This window comes from Ovis canadensis, chromosome 7, assembly GCF_042477335.2.
Source record: "Ovis canadensis isolate MfBH-ARS-UI-01 breed Bighorn chromosome 7, ARS-UI_OviCan_v2, whole genome shotgun sequence".
Classification (NCBI taxonomy): Eukaryota; Metazoa; Chordata; class Mammalia; order Artiodactyla; family Bovidae; genus Ovis; species Ovis canadensis.
The window spans coordinates 33,951,446-33,967,533 of NC_091251.1; the positions used below are offsets into that span (position 1 = coordinate 33,951,446).

The 16,088-nt window shown below is 39.7% G+C and overlaps 1 protein-coding gene across 15 annotated transcripts in view; it reads right to left on the bottom strand.

Moving 5' to 3' along the window:
- RNF212B (ring finger protein 212B) overlaps positions 1-16,088 on the bottom strand; it is a 60,254-nt gene that overhangs the window by 4,138 nt on the left and 40,028 nt on the right. For 10 of the 15 annotated variants that reach the window (XM_069597733.1, XM_069597731.1, XM_069597741.1 and 7 more), the window contains 7 exons: positions 12,375-12,490; positions 11,672-11,732; positions 10,691-10,719; positions 9,692-9,738; positions 9,415-9,457; positions 9,211-9,271; positions 8,813-8,861 (listed from right to left, as the gene is read on the bottom strand). In XM_069597733.1, the coding sequence (XP_069453834.1) occupies positions 8,813-8,861; positions 9,211-9,271; positions 9,415-9,457; positions 9,692-9,738; positions 10,691-10,719; positions 11,672-11,732; positions 12,375-12,490 (406 nt within the window). Of the gene's footprint in view, positions 1-8,812; positions 8,862-9,210; positions 9,272-9,414; positions 9,458-9,691; positions 9,739-10,690; positions 10,720-11,671; positions 11,733-12,374; positions 12,491-14,178; positions 14,262-16,088 lie in introns of all 15 variants that reach the window. The other 5 variants (XM_069597738.1, XM_069597737.1, XM_069597736.1 and 2 more) reach the window with 2 other exon arrangements.

The window sequence follows — 16,088 nt, forward strand, 5'->3', positions numbered from 1 at the left end:
AGATAATCCACGAACTGAAAAGAGATCCAGATATTTTGGGGGCCAGGGCAAAGGAACTGGGGATCAAAGATTTTCAGTATATATGTTAGGCTTTGGGGCTAAAGGCACATGAAAAAGCCCACAAATCACCTAGCAGTGGATCATTATGGAACTGTCTTTTCCCTTTCATGAGTTTGTAGGTCAGGATCATGAGCACACTGCCCTGATGTGCTCCAATGTATCTGTGCCTTGATTTCCCCTCTAAGTTGAAGATGACCAGAAAGAATGTCTAAACACAATGGGTCGTTAAATTGGTGGCATCAGTAAAAATGGCAGAGTGAGGACCTCCACAGAGTCTCTCCATAAAAGGAATGAGAAATCTGGCAAAAATTGTCAGAGTCGACTTTTCTCAGAATTCTAGAAATTAACAAGGGGTTTTTAACAAGCTGGGGAAAGTTTATTCCAGAAAAATAACTGAATGTGAGTAAACAGTGAGCTTTGTGACATTTTAACTTGCCCTAGTCCCACTTTTCCCTCTCCAGGTCAATGGAAGCATTGAAAACCAACAGTCTGGCTGTCATCATAGGGGATGGAATGGGGTTAGAACTCTTTCAAAGCCTCATCCCAGAAAACTCTCATTACTTCACCTGTCTTCACTTGCACGGCTGCCTTTATTTGACCTGACTTGATGCCAAACTTATATGCAGAGTACATCATGAGAAACGCTGGACTGGAAGAAACACAAGCTGGAATCAAGATTGCTGGGAGAAATATCAATAACCTCAGATATGCAGATGACACCACCCTTATGGCAGAAAGTGAAGAGGAACCAAAAAGCCTCTTGATGAAAGTGAAAAAGGAGAGTGAAAAAGTTGGCTTAAAGCTCAACATTCAGAAAACGAAGATCATGGCATCCGGTCCCATGACTTCATGGGAAAAAGATGGGGAAACAGTGTCAGACTTTATTTTTGTGGGCTCCAAAATCACTGCACATGGTGATGGTAGCCATGAAATTAAAAGATGCTTACTCCTTGGAAGGAAAGTTATGACCAACATAGATAGCATATTCAAAGGCAGAGACATTACTTTGCCAACTAAGGTCCGTCTAGTCAAGGCTATGGTTTTTCCTGTGGTCATGTATGGATGTGAGAGTTGGACTGTGAAGAAGGCTGAGCGCCAAAGAATTGACGCTTTTGAACTGTGGTGTTGGAGAAGACTCTTGAGAGTCCCTTGGACTGCAAGGAGATCCAACCAGTCCATTGTGAAGGAGATCAGCCCTGGGATTTCTTTGGAGGGAATGATGCGAAAGCTGAAACTCCAGTACTTTGGCCACCTCATGCAAATAATTGACTCATTGGAAAAGACTCTGATGCTGGGAGGGATTGGGGGCAGGAGGAGAAGGGGACAACAGAGGATGAGATGGCTGAATGGCATCACTGACTCAATGGACGTGAGTCTGAGTGAACTCCGGGAGATGGTAATGAACAGGGAGGCCTGGCGTGTTCATGGGGTCGCAAAGAGTCGGACACGACTGAGCGACTGAACTGAACTGAACTGATGCCAAACTGGCATGCTGTAGTCTGTGAGGTCGTAAAGAGTTTATGACTTAGCAACTGAACCACAACAAAGTGCCAAACTTACCAGGACTTGGAGCTTAGAGTTCACCAAGTGTGAAAAGCCTTTTTTTCCCCCAGGAGTGTTTGTTGCAAACAATTAGAGGCATTTGTTTAGGCTGCCTGAGGTGACTATCAATTGGAACAAATAAAAGGCTAATCAAAAAGCATCAAAAAGAAAGCTATGGAATGAGCTGTCTTCAGGGACTTTGAAAAGGAACAACAGGTTCTTGGGAATCGAGGCCGTGTGCACAGGGCTATATGCATGCTCAAGAAAGACCTAAAAAGACCCTAAGCTGTCATCTTGGGCTTACGTAGAGGTCACACAAGCAGAAAGGGAAGGCTATGGCACAGAAGTCAACTGCCTGAGTGTTGAAAGTGCACCTCAATATACAGTCCTTTAACACACGCTGAGAGATGTATTGGTATCAGGTGTTTAAGGAAATCTCTGTCCAATCATTAGCTGACCACTAAGCTAACTGAAAAGAGACTTCAGTGGCCACATATGACAAAGAAAACAGATTTTATAGAATTAGTTTTAGAAAGTCACTAAACAAACAATGACAAACAACAACAAACTTTGGAGGGGGAGGAAGTATCTGATTTTTTAGGGTTGCCATGTTATATTATTTAGCTGTCTAGTTTTCAACAATTATAAGGCATGAAAGAAACAAGAAACTAGAACCTATATAAAGTAAAGGAAAAAAGCTGTAGAAACTGTCTTTGAGGAAGCCTAGATATATTAGGCGGAGAAGGCAATGGCAACCTAGTACTCCAGTACTCTTGCCTGGAAAATCCCATGGACAGAGAAGCCTGGTAGGCTGCAGTCCATGGGGTCGATAAGACTCAGACATGACTGAGCGACTTCACTTTCACTTTTCACTTTCCTGCATTGGAGAGGGAAATGGCAACCCACTCCAGTGTTCTTGCCTGGAGAATCCCAGGGATGGGGGAGCCTGGTGGGCTGCAATCTATGGGGTCACACAGAGTCGGACATGACTGAAGTGACTTGGCAGCAGCAGATACATTAGGAGGGCATGGCAACCCACTCCAGTATTCTTGCCTGGAGAATCCCATGGACAGAGGAGGCTGGTGGGCTACAGTCCATAGGGCTGCAAAGAGTTGGACACAACTTAAGTGACTTAGCACGCACACACATGCACGCACAGATACATTAGACTTTTAAGAGAAAGCCTTTAAACGAACTATTTTAAACATATTCAGATAACCATGTTTAGAGCACTAAATGAAAGTATGACAATGGTCTCACCAAACAGAGAATACTAAGTAAATATAAATTCTGGAATTGATAAGTAAAGTTAACTAAAATGAAAACTGCCCTAGAGATATGAGCAGGCAGAAGAAAGAATCAGCAAATTTGAAGATAAATCAATTGAGATTATCCAGTTTGAGGAAGACAAATAAAAAGGACTGACGAATAATGAACAGAGCCTCAGAGAACTTGATGAGATACCATCAAGCATACCAGCACATACAAATGGGAGTTCCAAAAGGAAAACAGAGGACAAGGGACAGAGAGAATTATCCGAAGATATAAGGGCTGACAACTTCCCAAATTGATGAAAATATTAATCTATACATCCAAGAAGCTCAATAAATCCCAAAGATGATAAATCAAAGAGAACCATACCTGGATGCATAATAAACTGTTGAAAGCTAAAGACCAGAAAAAAAAAAAAAGAAAGAAAGAGGAACCTTGAAAGCAGCAAAAGAGAAGCCATCATCACATGCAAGAGATTCTCAATAAACTGGCACTGATTTCTCCTCAGAAACCATGGAGGCCAGAACATAAGAGGATAACATATTCAAAATGCTAAATGAAACAATGTCAACCAAAAGTTTTAAATCCAGCAAAACTATCTTTCAAAAATGAAGGAGAAATTAAGATACTCCTTGATAATGGATAAAACAACTAGACAAGTTCACCAAGAAAACAGAAGATTTGATCAACATTATAAGGACTTTCCTGGTAGTCCAGTGGTCAAAAATCTGCTCTCCAATGCAGGGGACACAAGTTTGATCCCTGGTCAGAGAACTAAGATCCCACATGCTGTGGGGCAGCTAAGCCCATGGGTTACAACTACAGAGCGTACACTCTGGAGCCCAAGTCACAACCAGAGAGAAACCACAATGAAAGATCCTGCATGCCACAACACAGCTAAGATCTGTTGCAGCCAAACAAATAAACATTTTTTAAAACACAACAACACTATATACCAACTAATTAACAGACATCTACAGAACACTCCATCCAACAACAGCAGAATATACATTCTTTTCAAGTGTACCTGGAACATTCCCCAGGATACACAATGCTTTAGGCCACACAGTTAAATGGATCTAAATCATACAAAATATGTTGTCCAACAACAGTGAAATGAAATTAAAATAAAAAACAGGAGGAAATTTGGGAAATTGACAATTATATGGGTAATCAACACTGCTAAATAACTAATGGGTCAAAGGAAAAAAAATCACAGAAGTTAGAAAATACTTTGAGATGAATGGAAACAAAAACACAATATACTAAACCCTGAAAGATGCAGTGAAAGCAGCGCTCAGAGTGAAACATAACTGTAATCATCTATATTAAAAAAGTAGATCTCAAGTCAACAATGAAACCTTCCACTTTAAGAAACTAGAAGAACTAAACTCAAAAGCAGAAGGAAAGAAAAAGATTAGAGCAGAAATAAATGAAATAGAGAATAGAAAAATAACAGACAAAAATCAAGAAAACCAAGAGTTGGTTCTCTGAAATGATCAACAAAATTCACTAATCCTGGGCGGATAATGGGAGGTATAAATTAGGAGGCTGGGACTGACATATACACACCACTATGTATGCTGCTGCTGTTGCTGCTGCTACTAAGTCACTTCAGTCATGTCCAACTCTGCGTGACCCCACAGACGGGAGCCCGCCAGACTCCCCCGTCCCTGGGATTCTCCAGGCAAGAACACTGGAGTGGGTTGCCATTTCCTTCTCCAATGCATGAAAGCAAAAAGTGAAAGTGAAGTCGCTCAGTCGTGTCCGACTCTTAGCGACCCCATGGACTGCAGCCCACCAGGCTTCTCTGTCCATGGATTTTCCTATGTATAGTTAGTTAAAATAGATTACCAACAACAACCTACTGTATAGCACAGGGAACTATACTCATATTATACAATAACTTAAAAGGAAAAGAATCTGAAATATATATACATATATTGCTATGCTGTAAACCTGAGACTTACATGATATTATAAATCAACTATAGCTCAATAACAAATTTTTAAAACTTCCTTCTTAAGAGTTGTTTAAAACACTTGACTCATCTTTAGCCAGGTTGTCCAAGAAAAAAAGATAGCCTTAAATAACTAAAATCAGGAATAAAAGAGAGTATTACTAACTTGACAGAAATAAGCTAAAACACCTACTCTTCAAAGGGGTGAGTATGAAAGAATCAAAGGATGACTATTTGGTGAATTTCAAAAATGGCTATTTCAGGAAGAGATCTGTGAATTTAAAAATTGCCTCTTGGGAAAGAAAGGGAAATCCTCTCTGATAAGTATTCTCTATGGACTGACTAATGTCTTACAAAACAGTAGTAAGAATACTAGTTCTAAGGGGAAAGAGACAAGAAATTAAGTTGGAGTTTTGCAGAGTATTTCTTCTCTGCAATATTTTTATGTCTGATCACATGGACCACAGCCTTGTCTAACTTAATGAAACTAAGCCATGCCGTGTGGGACCACCCAAGATAGCTGGGTCATGGTAGAGAGGTCTGACAGAATATGGTCCACTGGAGAAGGGAATGGCAAACCACTTCAGTATTCTTGCCTTGAGAACCCCATGAACAGTATGAAAAGGCAAAAAGACAGGATACTGAAAGATGAACTCCCCAGGTCAGTAGGTGCCCAATATGCTACTAAAGATCAATGTTGAAATAACTCCAGAAAGAATGAAGGGATGGAGCCAAAGCAAAAACAACACCTAGTTGTGGATGTGACTGATGATAGAAGCAAGGTTCGATGCTGTAAAGAGCAGTACTGCATAGGAACCTGGAATGTTAGGTCCATGAATCAAGGCAAATTGGAAGTGGTCAAACAGGAGATGGCAAGAGTGAACGTTGACATTCTAGGAATCAGTGAACTAAAATGGACTGGAATGGGTGAATTTAACTCAGATGACCGTTATAGCTACTACTGCGGGCAGGAATCCCTTAGAAAAAATGGAGTAGCCATCATAGTCAACAAAAGAGTCCGAAATGCAGTTCTTAGATGCAATCTCCGAAACGACAGAATGATCTCTGTTCATTTCCAAGGCAAACCATTCAATATCACGGTAATCCAAGTCTATGCCCCGACCAGTAACACCCAAGAAGCTGAAGTTGAACAGTTCTATGAAGACCTACAAGGCCTCTTATAACTAACACCCAAAAAAGATGTCCTTTTCATTATAAGAGACTGGAATGCAAAAGTACGAAGTCAAGAAACACCTGGAGTAACAGGCAAATTTGGCTTTGGAGTACAGAATGAAGCAGGGCAAAGGCTAATAGAGTTTTGCCAAGAGAACGCACTGGTCATAGCAAACACCCTCTTCCAACAACACAGGAGAAGACTCTACACATGGACATCACCAGATGGCCAACACGGAAATCAGATTGATTACATGCTTTGCAGCCAAAGATGGAGAAGCTCTATACAGTCAGCGAAAACAAGAGCAGGAGCTGACTGTAGCTCAGATCATGAACTCCTTATTGCCAAATTCAGACTTAAATTGAAGAAAGTGGGGAAAACCACTAGACCATTCAGGTATGACCTAAATCAAATCCCTTATGATTATACAGTGGAAGTGAGAAATAGATTTAAGGGGCTAGGTCTGATAGAGTGCCTGATGAACTATGGACCAAGGTTCGTGAAGGTTCTCATTGTACACGAGTAGGGATCAAGACCATCCCCAAGAAAAAGAAATGCAAAAAAGCAAAATGGCTGTCTGAGGAGGCCTTACAAATAGCTATGAAAAGAAGCAAAAAGCAAAGGAGAAAAGGAAAGATATACCCATTTGAATGTGGAGTTCCAGAGAATAGCAAGGAGAGATAAGAAAGCCTTCCTCAGCAATCAGTGAAAAGAAATAGAGGAAAACAATAGAATGGGAAAGACTAGAGATCTCTTCAAGAAAATTAGAGATACCAAGGGAACATTTCATGCAAAGATGGGCTCAATAAAGAACAGAAATGGTATGGACCTAACAGAAGCAGAAGATATTAAGAAGAGGTGGTAAGAATACACAGAAGAAATGTACAAAAAAGATCATCACAACCCAGATAATCACGATGCTATGATCACTCACCTAGAGCCAGACATCCTGGAATGTGAAGTCAAGTGGGCCTTAGGAAGCATCACTACAAACAAAGCTAGTGGAGGTGATGAAATTCCAGTTGAGCTGTTTCAAATCCTGAAAGATGATGCTGTCAAAGTGCTGCACTCAATATGCCAGCACATTTGGAAAACTCAGCAGTGGCCACAGGACTGGAAAAGGTCAGTTTTCATTCCAGTCTCAAAGAAAGGCAATGCCAAAGAATGCTCAAACTACCACACAATTGCACTCATCTCACATGCTAGTAAAGTAATGCTCAAAATTCTCCAAGCCAGGCTTTAGCAATAAGTGAACCGTGAACTCCCTCATGTTCAAGCTGGTTTTAGAAAAGGCAGAGGAACCAGAGATCAAATTGCTAACATCCACTGGATCATGGAAAAAGCAAGAGAGTTCCAGAAAAACATCTATTTCTGCTTTATTGACTATGCCAAAGCCTTTGACTCTATGGATCACAATAAACTGTGGAAAATTCTGAAAGAGATGGGAATACCAGACCACCTGACTTGCCTCTTGAGAAACCTGTATGCAAGTCAGGAAGCAACAATTAGAACTGGACATGGAACAGCAGACTGGTTCCAAATAGGAAAAGAAGTATGTCAAGGCTGTATATTGTCACCCTGCTTATTTAACTTCTATGCAGAGTACATTATGAGAAACACTGGGCTGGAAGAAGCACAGGCTGGAATCAAGATTGCTCGGAAAAAATATCAATAACCTCAGATATGCAGATGACACCACCCTTATGGCAGAAAGTGAAGAACTAAAGAGCCTCTTGATGAAAGTGAAAGAGGAGAGTGAAAAAGTTGGCTTAAAGCTCAACATTCAGAAAACTAAGATCATGGTATTAAGTCCCATCACTTCATGGCAAATAGATGGGGAAACAGTGGAAACAGTGGCTGACTTTTATTTTTGGGGGGCTCCAAAATCACTGCAGATGGTGATGGTAGCCATGAAATTAAAAAACACTCCTTGGAAGGAAAGTTATGACCAACCTATCACCAACCTAGACAGCATATTAAAAAGCAGAGACACAGTCTAGTCAAGGCTATGATTTTTCCTGTGGTCATGTATGGATGTGAGAGTTGGACTGTGAAGAAGGCTGAGCGCCAAAGAATTGATGCTTTTGAACTGTGGTGTTGGAGAAGACTCTTGAGAGTCCCGTGGACTGCAAGGAGATCCAACCAGTCCATTGTAAGGGAGATCAGTCCTGGGTGTTCATTGGAAGGACTGATGTTAAAGCTGAAACTCCAATACTTTGGCCACCTGATGTGAAGAGCTGATTCATTGGAAAAGACCCTGATGCTGGGAAAGATTGAGGGGAGGAGGAGAAGGGGAAGACAGAGGATGAGATGGTTGGATGGCATCACCAACTCAATGGACATGGGTTTGGGTAGACTCCAGGAGTTGGTGATGCACAGGGAGGCCTGGCATGCTGCAGTTCATGGAGCCTCAAAGAGTGTCGGATATGACTGAGCAACTGAACTGAACTGAACTGAAGAAGGAGATACTCTTCAGGCTAACATAATTGACATCTAGCTAATCTTCTTTTAGATCTAACTTCTACTGCCATCTTGTGGCAGTTAAAAAAAACCCAAGTCAATTACTCAAAAGTTCTCTCTCCTGACCAGAAGGTTTCGAAGACTTTCTATTACTCAAGTTTCAATTTTCTCCCTATCAGTTTGAGAACAGAAATATTATTCAAAATTAATGTCTGGATACCTGGGATCACTGTTCAGAGAAAAAGGAAGTAAAATGGCATTATATTATGCACAGAAAACCCAAAATCTGCTGGTAGTTTTATAGAATATGTTGATCTCTGAAAACTTTTTTCTCCCCCTCTTACCAGTAAAAGAATCCCTCGGAGTGCTCCTTCCCTGAAGACCTCTGGCTCCCTGAGGGACAAGTAACAGTAAATATATCCTGATTCTCTGGCTTCTATATTTCATGCTATGTATACACTGAAGAATATGTTGTTCTCCCAGAGTGGGTACACAAATCCAAGAAAGACCCACATTTTAATCTTTCCAAAATGAACATGATGGACACTGTTAATGTGGTTCACTATTTTCACCTCTATTCATTCCAAGCTATGAATTAGGTCCACTTCTAATATCAGGTCTGCATTGCCAAAAGAGAGATAATTCATGCCAAAACCAATAAGTTTAATATTCTTGCTTTAATCTTGGCTTTCATTTAGCATTAGAAATCTCAGTCTGGAAAGACAATGTAAACATTACTTACTTGTCCCAAGTCACTAAAGCCAGCCATTCTATAAGGGGTAGACTCCACTGAGGAGGACCGACTGTATGAAGTAAAACAAAGACGAAAAGCAAACAAACCTGGTATTAAACTTTTATAGACGTAAAGTCTCCTCAGTCCCTATCTCAGCCACATCTTCCATCTTCTGCCAACAGTTTTAATGTTTCTGTGTAGCTTTCTACTCACCTGACCACTTGGCTACTATGCTGAGAAATGGGTCGTGGAGCAACTAAAAGGGAATAAAACAGAGGATGAAAAGTTGCCATTAATGGTGTGCCCTGTTTTGCCTAGCCTGTCTGTTGCAAGTTAGTATCTGCGAGTTTGGCCTTTCCGTATCATACATAAGAATAGGAAAATCACATTATACTTTCTGAGAGGAAATCATCTTCCTTATGGTTTATAGTTTATGGAAAAGGATATTTATTTATCTCACGCTTATATTTGGGCAAAACATGGTCTCTACCTGACTGAGATGGAGAAGTGATGCCCACTGGTCGAGGTGTGTTTAATCTGCAAGGAAGAAAAAAAACAAAAGCAGTTCTAATCTCTGTAAGCAGAACTTGGTGCCACCTTAGAGGATCAATCACACCATTTATTTATAAAAATAATAGCCTCCTCTCTGAGCATAGTGGAAGCAAGGTTTCCATATGGGTCTCCTTGGCTCTCCAATTCCCTAAATGAAATCTTCTCCACTTCTCTATTCCCAGTAATAGAAGTCCTTTCTTCCTTCCCTTAGTGCCTTACCAGATACTCTCAACTTTACGTATATCTATCCACCCATTTACACATTCACCATTCCCTCACTCCCTCCATCCCATTTTCCATCTATCCACAAGCATTTATTTAGTGCTCATGTATCTTAGATCCTGAGGTTACAAAAAATAACTAGAACGTGGTTTCTATTTTTGAGAGGCTTACTGAGAGAGACAATAAAAAAGCAACGTTAAATGTTATAATGTGTGTATTAGAAGTACAGAGTATGCTAGAACATGACTTTAGCTTCTGTGAGTCAATGGCTATGTTTTTTTAATCCATCAATACAGAGCTGATATTAAAAATATTTCACGATTGGTAGGGTACAGACATTTATAATTAGAAAAATTGGTGATGCACACCCAACACCTAACACAGTACATCACAAACAATAGGCAATTAATGAATATTTATTGAATAAATGAATAATAGAACATCTAACTCTGCCTAATAGTCTTGACAGAGGAAATGACACATGAGCTGAATTTTGAAGGATGAGTAGAATTTCATAAGATGACGGTCAAGGGTGAGCACTGCATTCAAGATTTTACATCAGCGCTTTTCAGTGAGTAACTCTTTCATGGAGAAGTGAAAGATAAATTCATAAACCATTTCCTCCACCTCAGAGCCCACATAAGCATTAGAGCCAAGTGTCAAGAAAGGATAGATATTTTCAGAGAGGGAAGCTATGGCGCCTGATAAAACTGACCTGCTTCCTTGGTACCAACTTGGAGATTCCTGTAGGTGAAAAAAATGGGGGTGAAGGAAGCTTTAGCTCAAGAGTCCCCATCAATGGATCTTACTTGTCAGATAACTAAGCTGCAATGTCTTCTAGTTGTGGTTATTAAGATTTCCAATAGAAGAAAACAGCTGCAGTGTTTCCTTAGAAACACTTAGCTTTGGGGGAAGAAAATTTTAGTCTCTCTTCACAAAAACACATTGGGAATCCTGAAGACTGATATACATGGGGAAATATAGAGACTCTATGGACAGAGAAAGGAAAATATAAGAGTAAGATCAAAAGGAACGTTATATAAACACAAAGAACAATCTTGGGAAGAGAGAAATGTCTAGGAAATAGAGTTAGATGGAAAAGAAGGGTCCTGAGGTGCCTTGGGATTCTTAAAGAGAAATTTTAAGTTACAACAGATAACTCCTCTGTAAAACAGCTTCCCCATGTGCCATGTCATGATTCACTGATGTTCGAGAATGGGTTGCTGCTGCTGCTAAGTCACTTCAGTTGTGTCCGACTCTGTGCGACCCCATAGACGGCAGCCCACCAGGCTCCCCCGTCCCTGGGATTCTCCAGGCAAGAACACTGGAGTGGGTTGCCATTTCCTTCTTCAGTGCATGAAAGTGAAAAGTGAAAGTGAAGTCGCTCAGTCATGTCCGACTCCTAGCGACCCCATGGACTGCAGCCTACCAGGCTCCTCCATCCATGGGATTTTCCAGGCAAGAGTACTGGAGAGGGTTGCCATTGCCTTCTCCTCGAGAATGGGTTACCACTGTGCTAAATTTTGTCCTCTCATCCCTTCAAGGTCTTCTGTGGCCTTGTCCATTTACTATAGTATGTTTATTTTACAAACATTATCAATTAATACCTGCCATGGAAAACTATTCTATTCAGTCAGCTAGACAGATGGGCAAAATAGAGAAGAAAATAATAGCATGGAAAATGTATTTTATTCACCTTCACGATGGCTTGAAATTTCTTTAGTTCTCCATTCTCTTTCCTTAAGACTGACAGCTCTCTAGGCAAAAGATGGAAACGGTGAGCTTCAGCACGTCAGTGGGATAAAAAAAAATTCCTGATTTTTATTATTATCAAATCTAGTTAATGCTTCCAGAGAGATGTTTGCCACTATACAAGATAATTCTGACAGAGACCTAGTGATTCAGGTCAGCAATGGCAGGGTTTTGATGGTGAGAAGAATCAGGTGGAGAAAATAAGCATCAGTTGGTATGGTTTCAGAGGCTTTTACACAGAATTGCATCTCTTCTGCACGTGCACCCCTGGCCTGAAGATGTCTGAACATTTCTGTCAGGGATTCCATCTTTTAGCTTAAGACTTCCAAAATACATCCTCCTACAGGTAACATTTTAAATGCTATCTCCCATCATTATTACTGTGAAAAAGCCATGTCTGATTTCTCTGAAGAAGCAGTTTTTGACAGATGGAAGTAAAAGAGGAAAGCTATAAAGTAAAGAGGGAAGAAAGAGAAAAAGAAAATGGAGACTGAGGGAACAAAATTCTGTACTGAACTTATCCAAGACAAACACAAACACACATGAAGCAATGTTCAGGCTTTGGAACCATAAAGATAGAAAGGCTCTAGCTTCTCTGGAAAGGGCTCTCTGGAAAGGGCTCTTGGACGATCTGATTTGTCACTTACTTGTCCTGGTTGGTCAGTGTTTGCTGTGACTCCTGCATGGCTGCTTCTAACTTTGTAATTCTGTGCTTATAAAAGGCGATGAGGAGATCAGTTTGTTTCTTCTGGAAACTCCACACCTACTAGGGGAAAACAGGCCTTTGACATACAACCCCATAACTCCTTTCCCCTTATTTCCAGTAACAAACAGAAATTCTTCAATTCATACTCTACTACTGATTGTTTTCTTTTGGAGCATCTGACCTAATTCGCGATTCCCCAAAACTAGGGAAAGCCAATGCTTTACATTTCCAGAATAACACCTTCCTAATATCTTAATGAGAATACTGACACAGATAAGCCCTTTTAAAATATAACCATTCATCATGAGCAAGAAGGGTGACAACCAACAACAAAAAAAGTTTCCAAGTTTAGAATTGGTTCTGACCTTACTTGTTTACAATTGGTTTGGACTCAGCTTCCACATTCCTAGATACTGCCGAGCACTGGTAACCAATTTACTTTCCCTAAGATACACAGAGATACTTCCAGGCTGTTTATACTGCTACAGTAGAGGGAAAAGAGACACAGACAGAGATGACTTTTCCTGAATATTATTTCTGGGCATGGGCAAATAATTTTATCTTTTGTTTTCATTCACCATTTGATGTACTGATGCGCCCATCATGGGATTACTGAATCAGATCAAAAGTTAATATTTAGAAAGCGTTTTAGCTTTGTCAGGCTGTACTTTTGAATACACAGCAGTATTTATGTCTCATCTGTTTCCTACCTATTCAAGCCATAAACCCTTTGTCTGAGGTCCTTCCTAGATCTGGTAGTTTTGCCATAAACTTTTCATTCTCATCTAATTTGCAAGTTGCTTTTGCCACCTTACTAAAGAATTCTACTTCCAAATCTATACAGTCTGCAGACTCTTAATTTTCTACTCAAAAACAAACTAATTCTATATAGACAAGAACTCACTGTAGTCTATTTTTTAAATTGTTCTTATTTCCAATAAAAGTAAAAACATATTCAGTTTAGAAAATTTGAACAATGCAAAAGCAGAAAAAGAGGCACTCACTCCTGAGAGTTATCTAAAATGGCAAAGGATTAGAAAGAAATAGATATTACAGGTAGATATAATATATAGCCAAAAGACAGTACCCCAAACATCCTAACCTACTCTTGGGATCAGTTTGTGATAAAATTGTTAGTATCAGGCTGGGGCCAAGAAAGCCCAAATCTTTCCCTAGATGGGTTACTCCTCCCCTAGTCCTGTGTACAGGGGGAACAGACCCTCCCCTACTGTGGAATTTCAGGGAACAAGACTAGACTATTGGAGGAACCTTTTGCCTAGGGCTAAGTAGGCCTGCTTCACATACTTACCCCAAAAAACTAACACCCAAACCTCAGATGTGACCATTCCAAGAGGAAGAAAGATCAATCAGTAAACAACCATCAGCAAAAAGAATTAGAGGAGAAAACAAGTGATTTTTCCCAAAGCTAGAGCACAAATATTTGATCTATTTCAAATATATCTACTAAACGAGATTCTAAACTCAGTAATGAATCTCAGTATTTTACAAATCTCAAATGTGAGCAAATTTATTATTCTGTCTCATTCAAATCCTTCAGCCTCATAAAAAGGTTATAGATTCTTTAGGACAAATTTTGCCTACTTGTTTTTAGTTGGGATAATTTTATTCATATAATAATAGAGCAGATAGTAACAAAAGTAGTTCTGTTGATAACATTAAACATTGTATAATGCCAAGTGTTAAATATTGTTTATTTCATTGGAACAATGCATGGAACTACCTACTTTAATACTCAGACTCCTTTCCTGTATCTTCATATTAGGACCAGGTAAAGGCATCATGGTCTTCATGCTCTGGATTCCCACTCCTTTTAGAATTGATAACATGGGACATAATTTTTATTTTGTTTACTGTAGAGTATTTTTTAAATTTCAGTTCTGAATTAGATCCAGTTAATGCCAAGAGGCTGGGAAAAGTAAGGAAGAAACCACTGAAAGATACTGAGAGAGTCACCATACAGAAGTAAAGGGGAGCTCAATGGTTTCTTAAGATAAGACATATGATCCAATGTGGTTATGCATATTATTGCCTTAATTGAAAAGGGGGTTTTCGTCTCATAAAATATATTTTGGAAATGAGCATTAGCTTGACCAGCTTTTTTTCTGTGTGTGTGCTAAAGAATGGTTTTCCTAATTTTTACTTTTAAATGTCATTATTTTTTAGTTGAAGTTTTATATTCCCATGTAATTTTAATGCTTTGAATAATTGTAGAAGAGTTGCTAAGTTTAAAAAATTTACTTTAAAAGCATTGGTAGGGACTTCCCTGCTGGTCTAGTGGCTAAGACTTCACGTTTCCAATGCAAGGGTCCCAGGTTCAATCCCCAGTGAGGGAACTAGATTTCACATGCCACAACTGAGTTTGCATGTCACAGCAAAGATCAAAGATCCGAAGAGCCACAACTAAGACTGGGCTCAGCCAAATAAATAAATTTAGCTCAGCTGGTAAAGAATCCACCTGCAATGTGGGAGACCCTGGTTTGATTCCTGGGTTGGGAAGATCTGCTGGAGAAGGGATAGGCTACCCATTCCAGTATTCTTGGGCTTCCCTGGTGACTCAGCTGGTAAAGAATTTGCCTGTAATGCAGGAGACCAGGGTTCGAACCCTGGGTTGGTAAGATCCCCTAGAGAAGGGAGTGGTTACCCACTCCAGTATTCTGGCAAGGAGAATCCCATGGACTGTGTAGTCCATGGGGTTGCAAAGGGTCGAACACAACTGAGCGACTTTCACTTTCATATAAAAAAAAAATTGGTAAATTCACTATCTCTCTTAGGTACTCATAATTTATTAGTTTCCTTTATCTATCTTTGGTGAAATTGACTCCCTTGTTCCTTAATATCTACAGGTCTTAGCTGTTGTTTTTGTTGTTGTTGTTTTTTGGCCATGCCATGTGGCATGTTAGACCGTAGTTCCCCCTGCGGTATAAGCTCAGAATCTTAACCAACAGACCACCAGGGAATTCCCATAATTTTGAATTATATCTTAAGGTAATCATATAGTTGAAAAATGTAAATTTCTCCTTTCCAAGTATTCAGCTAAAAAATATGAGAAGACAGAATTAAAATATCAGCATCTTGCAACTCAGTGAACTAATGGATCAATGTAAAGTTCATCAACTTCTACCATCACACAAAATGAGAGACAGAAAATCATTACATACCTCTTGGCAGAACACAGCACTGTTGTAAGTAGTCTTGTCTCATCCCCTCCCCTCAACTTAAATGATTCTGATTAAGCCTACATAACTATTAGCTTAGAGAAAATATAGAGGATAAACAAGTGCATTAAATGACTCCAGGCAGATACAATGTGCAAAATCCATGCTATGAACAGCCTTACAGCACAAAAGACCATTAACGTTAAGAGACAAAAAATCAACTCAGTTATATAGAATTTATTGAAACCAATTAAAAGTTTTAAAATAATTATAAGACACTGAGGTAAACTTCCAAACTCATTCTATGAGGCCACAATCACCCTAATACCAAAACCTGACAAAGATGCCACAAAAAAAGAAAACTACACGCCAATATCACTGATGAACATAGAGGCAAAAATCCTTAACAAAATTCTAGCAAACAGAATCCAACAACATATTAAAAAGATCATACATCATGACCAGGTGGGCTTTATCCC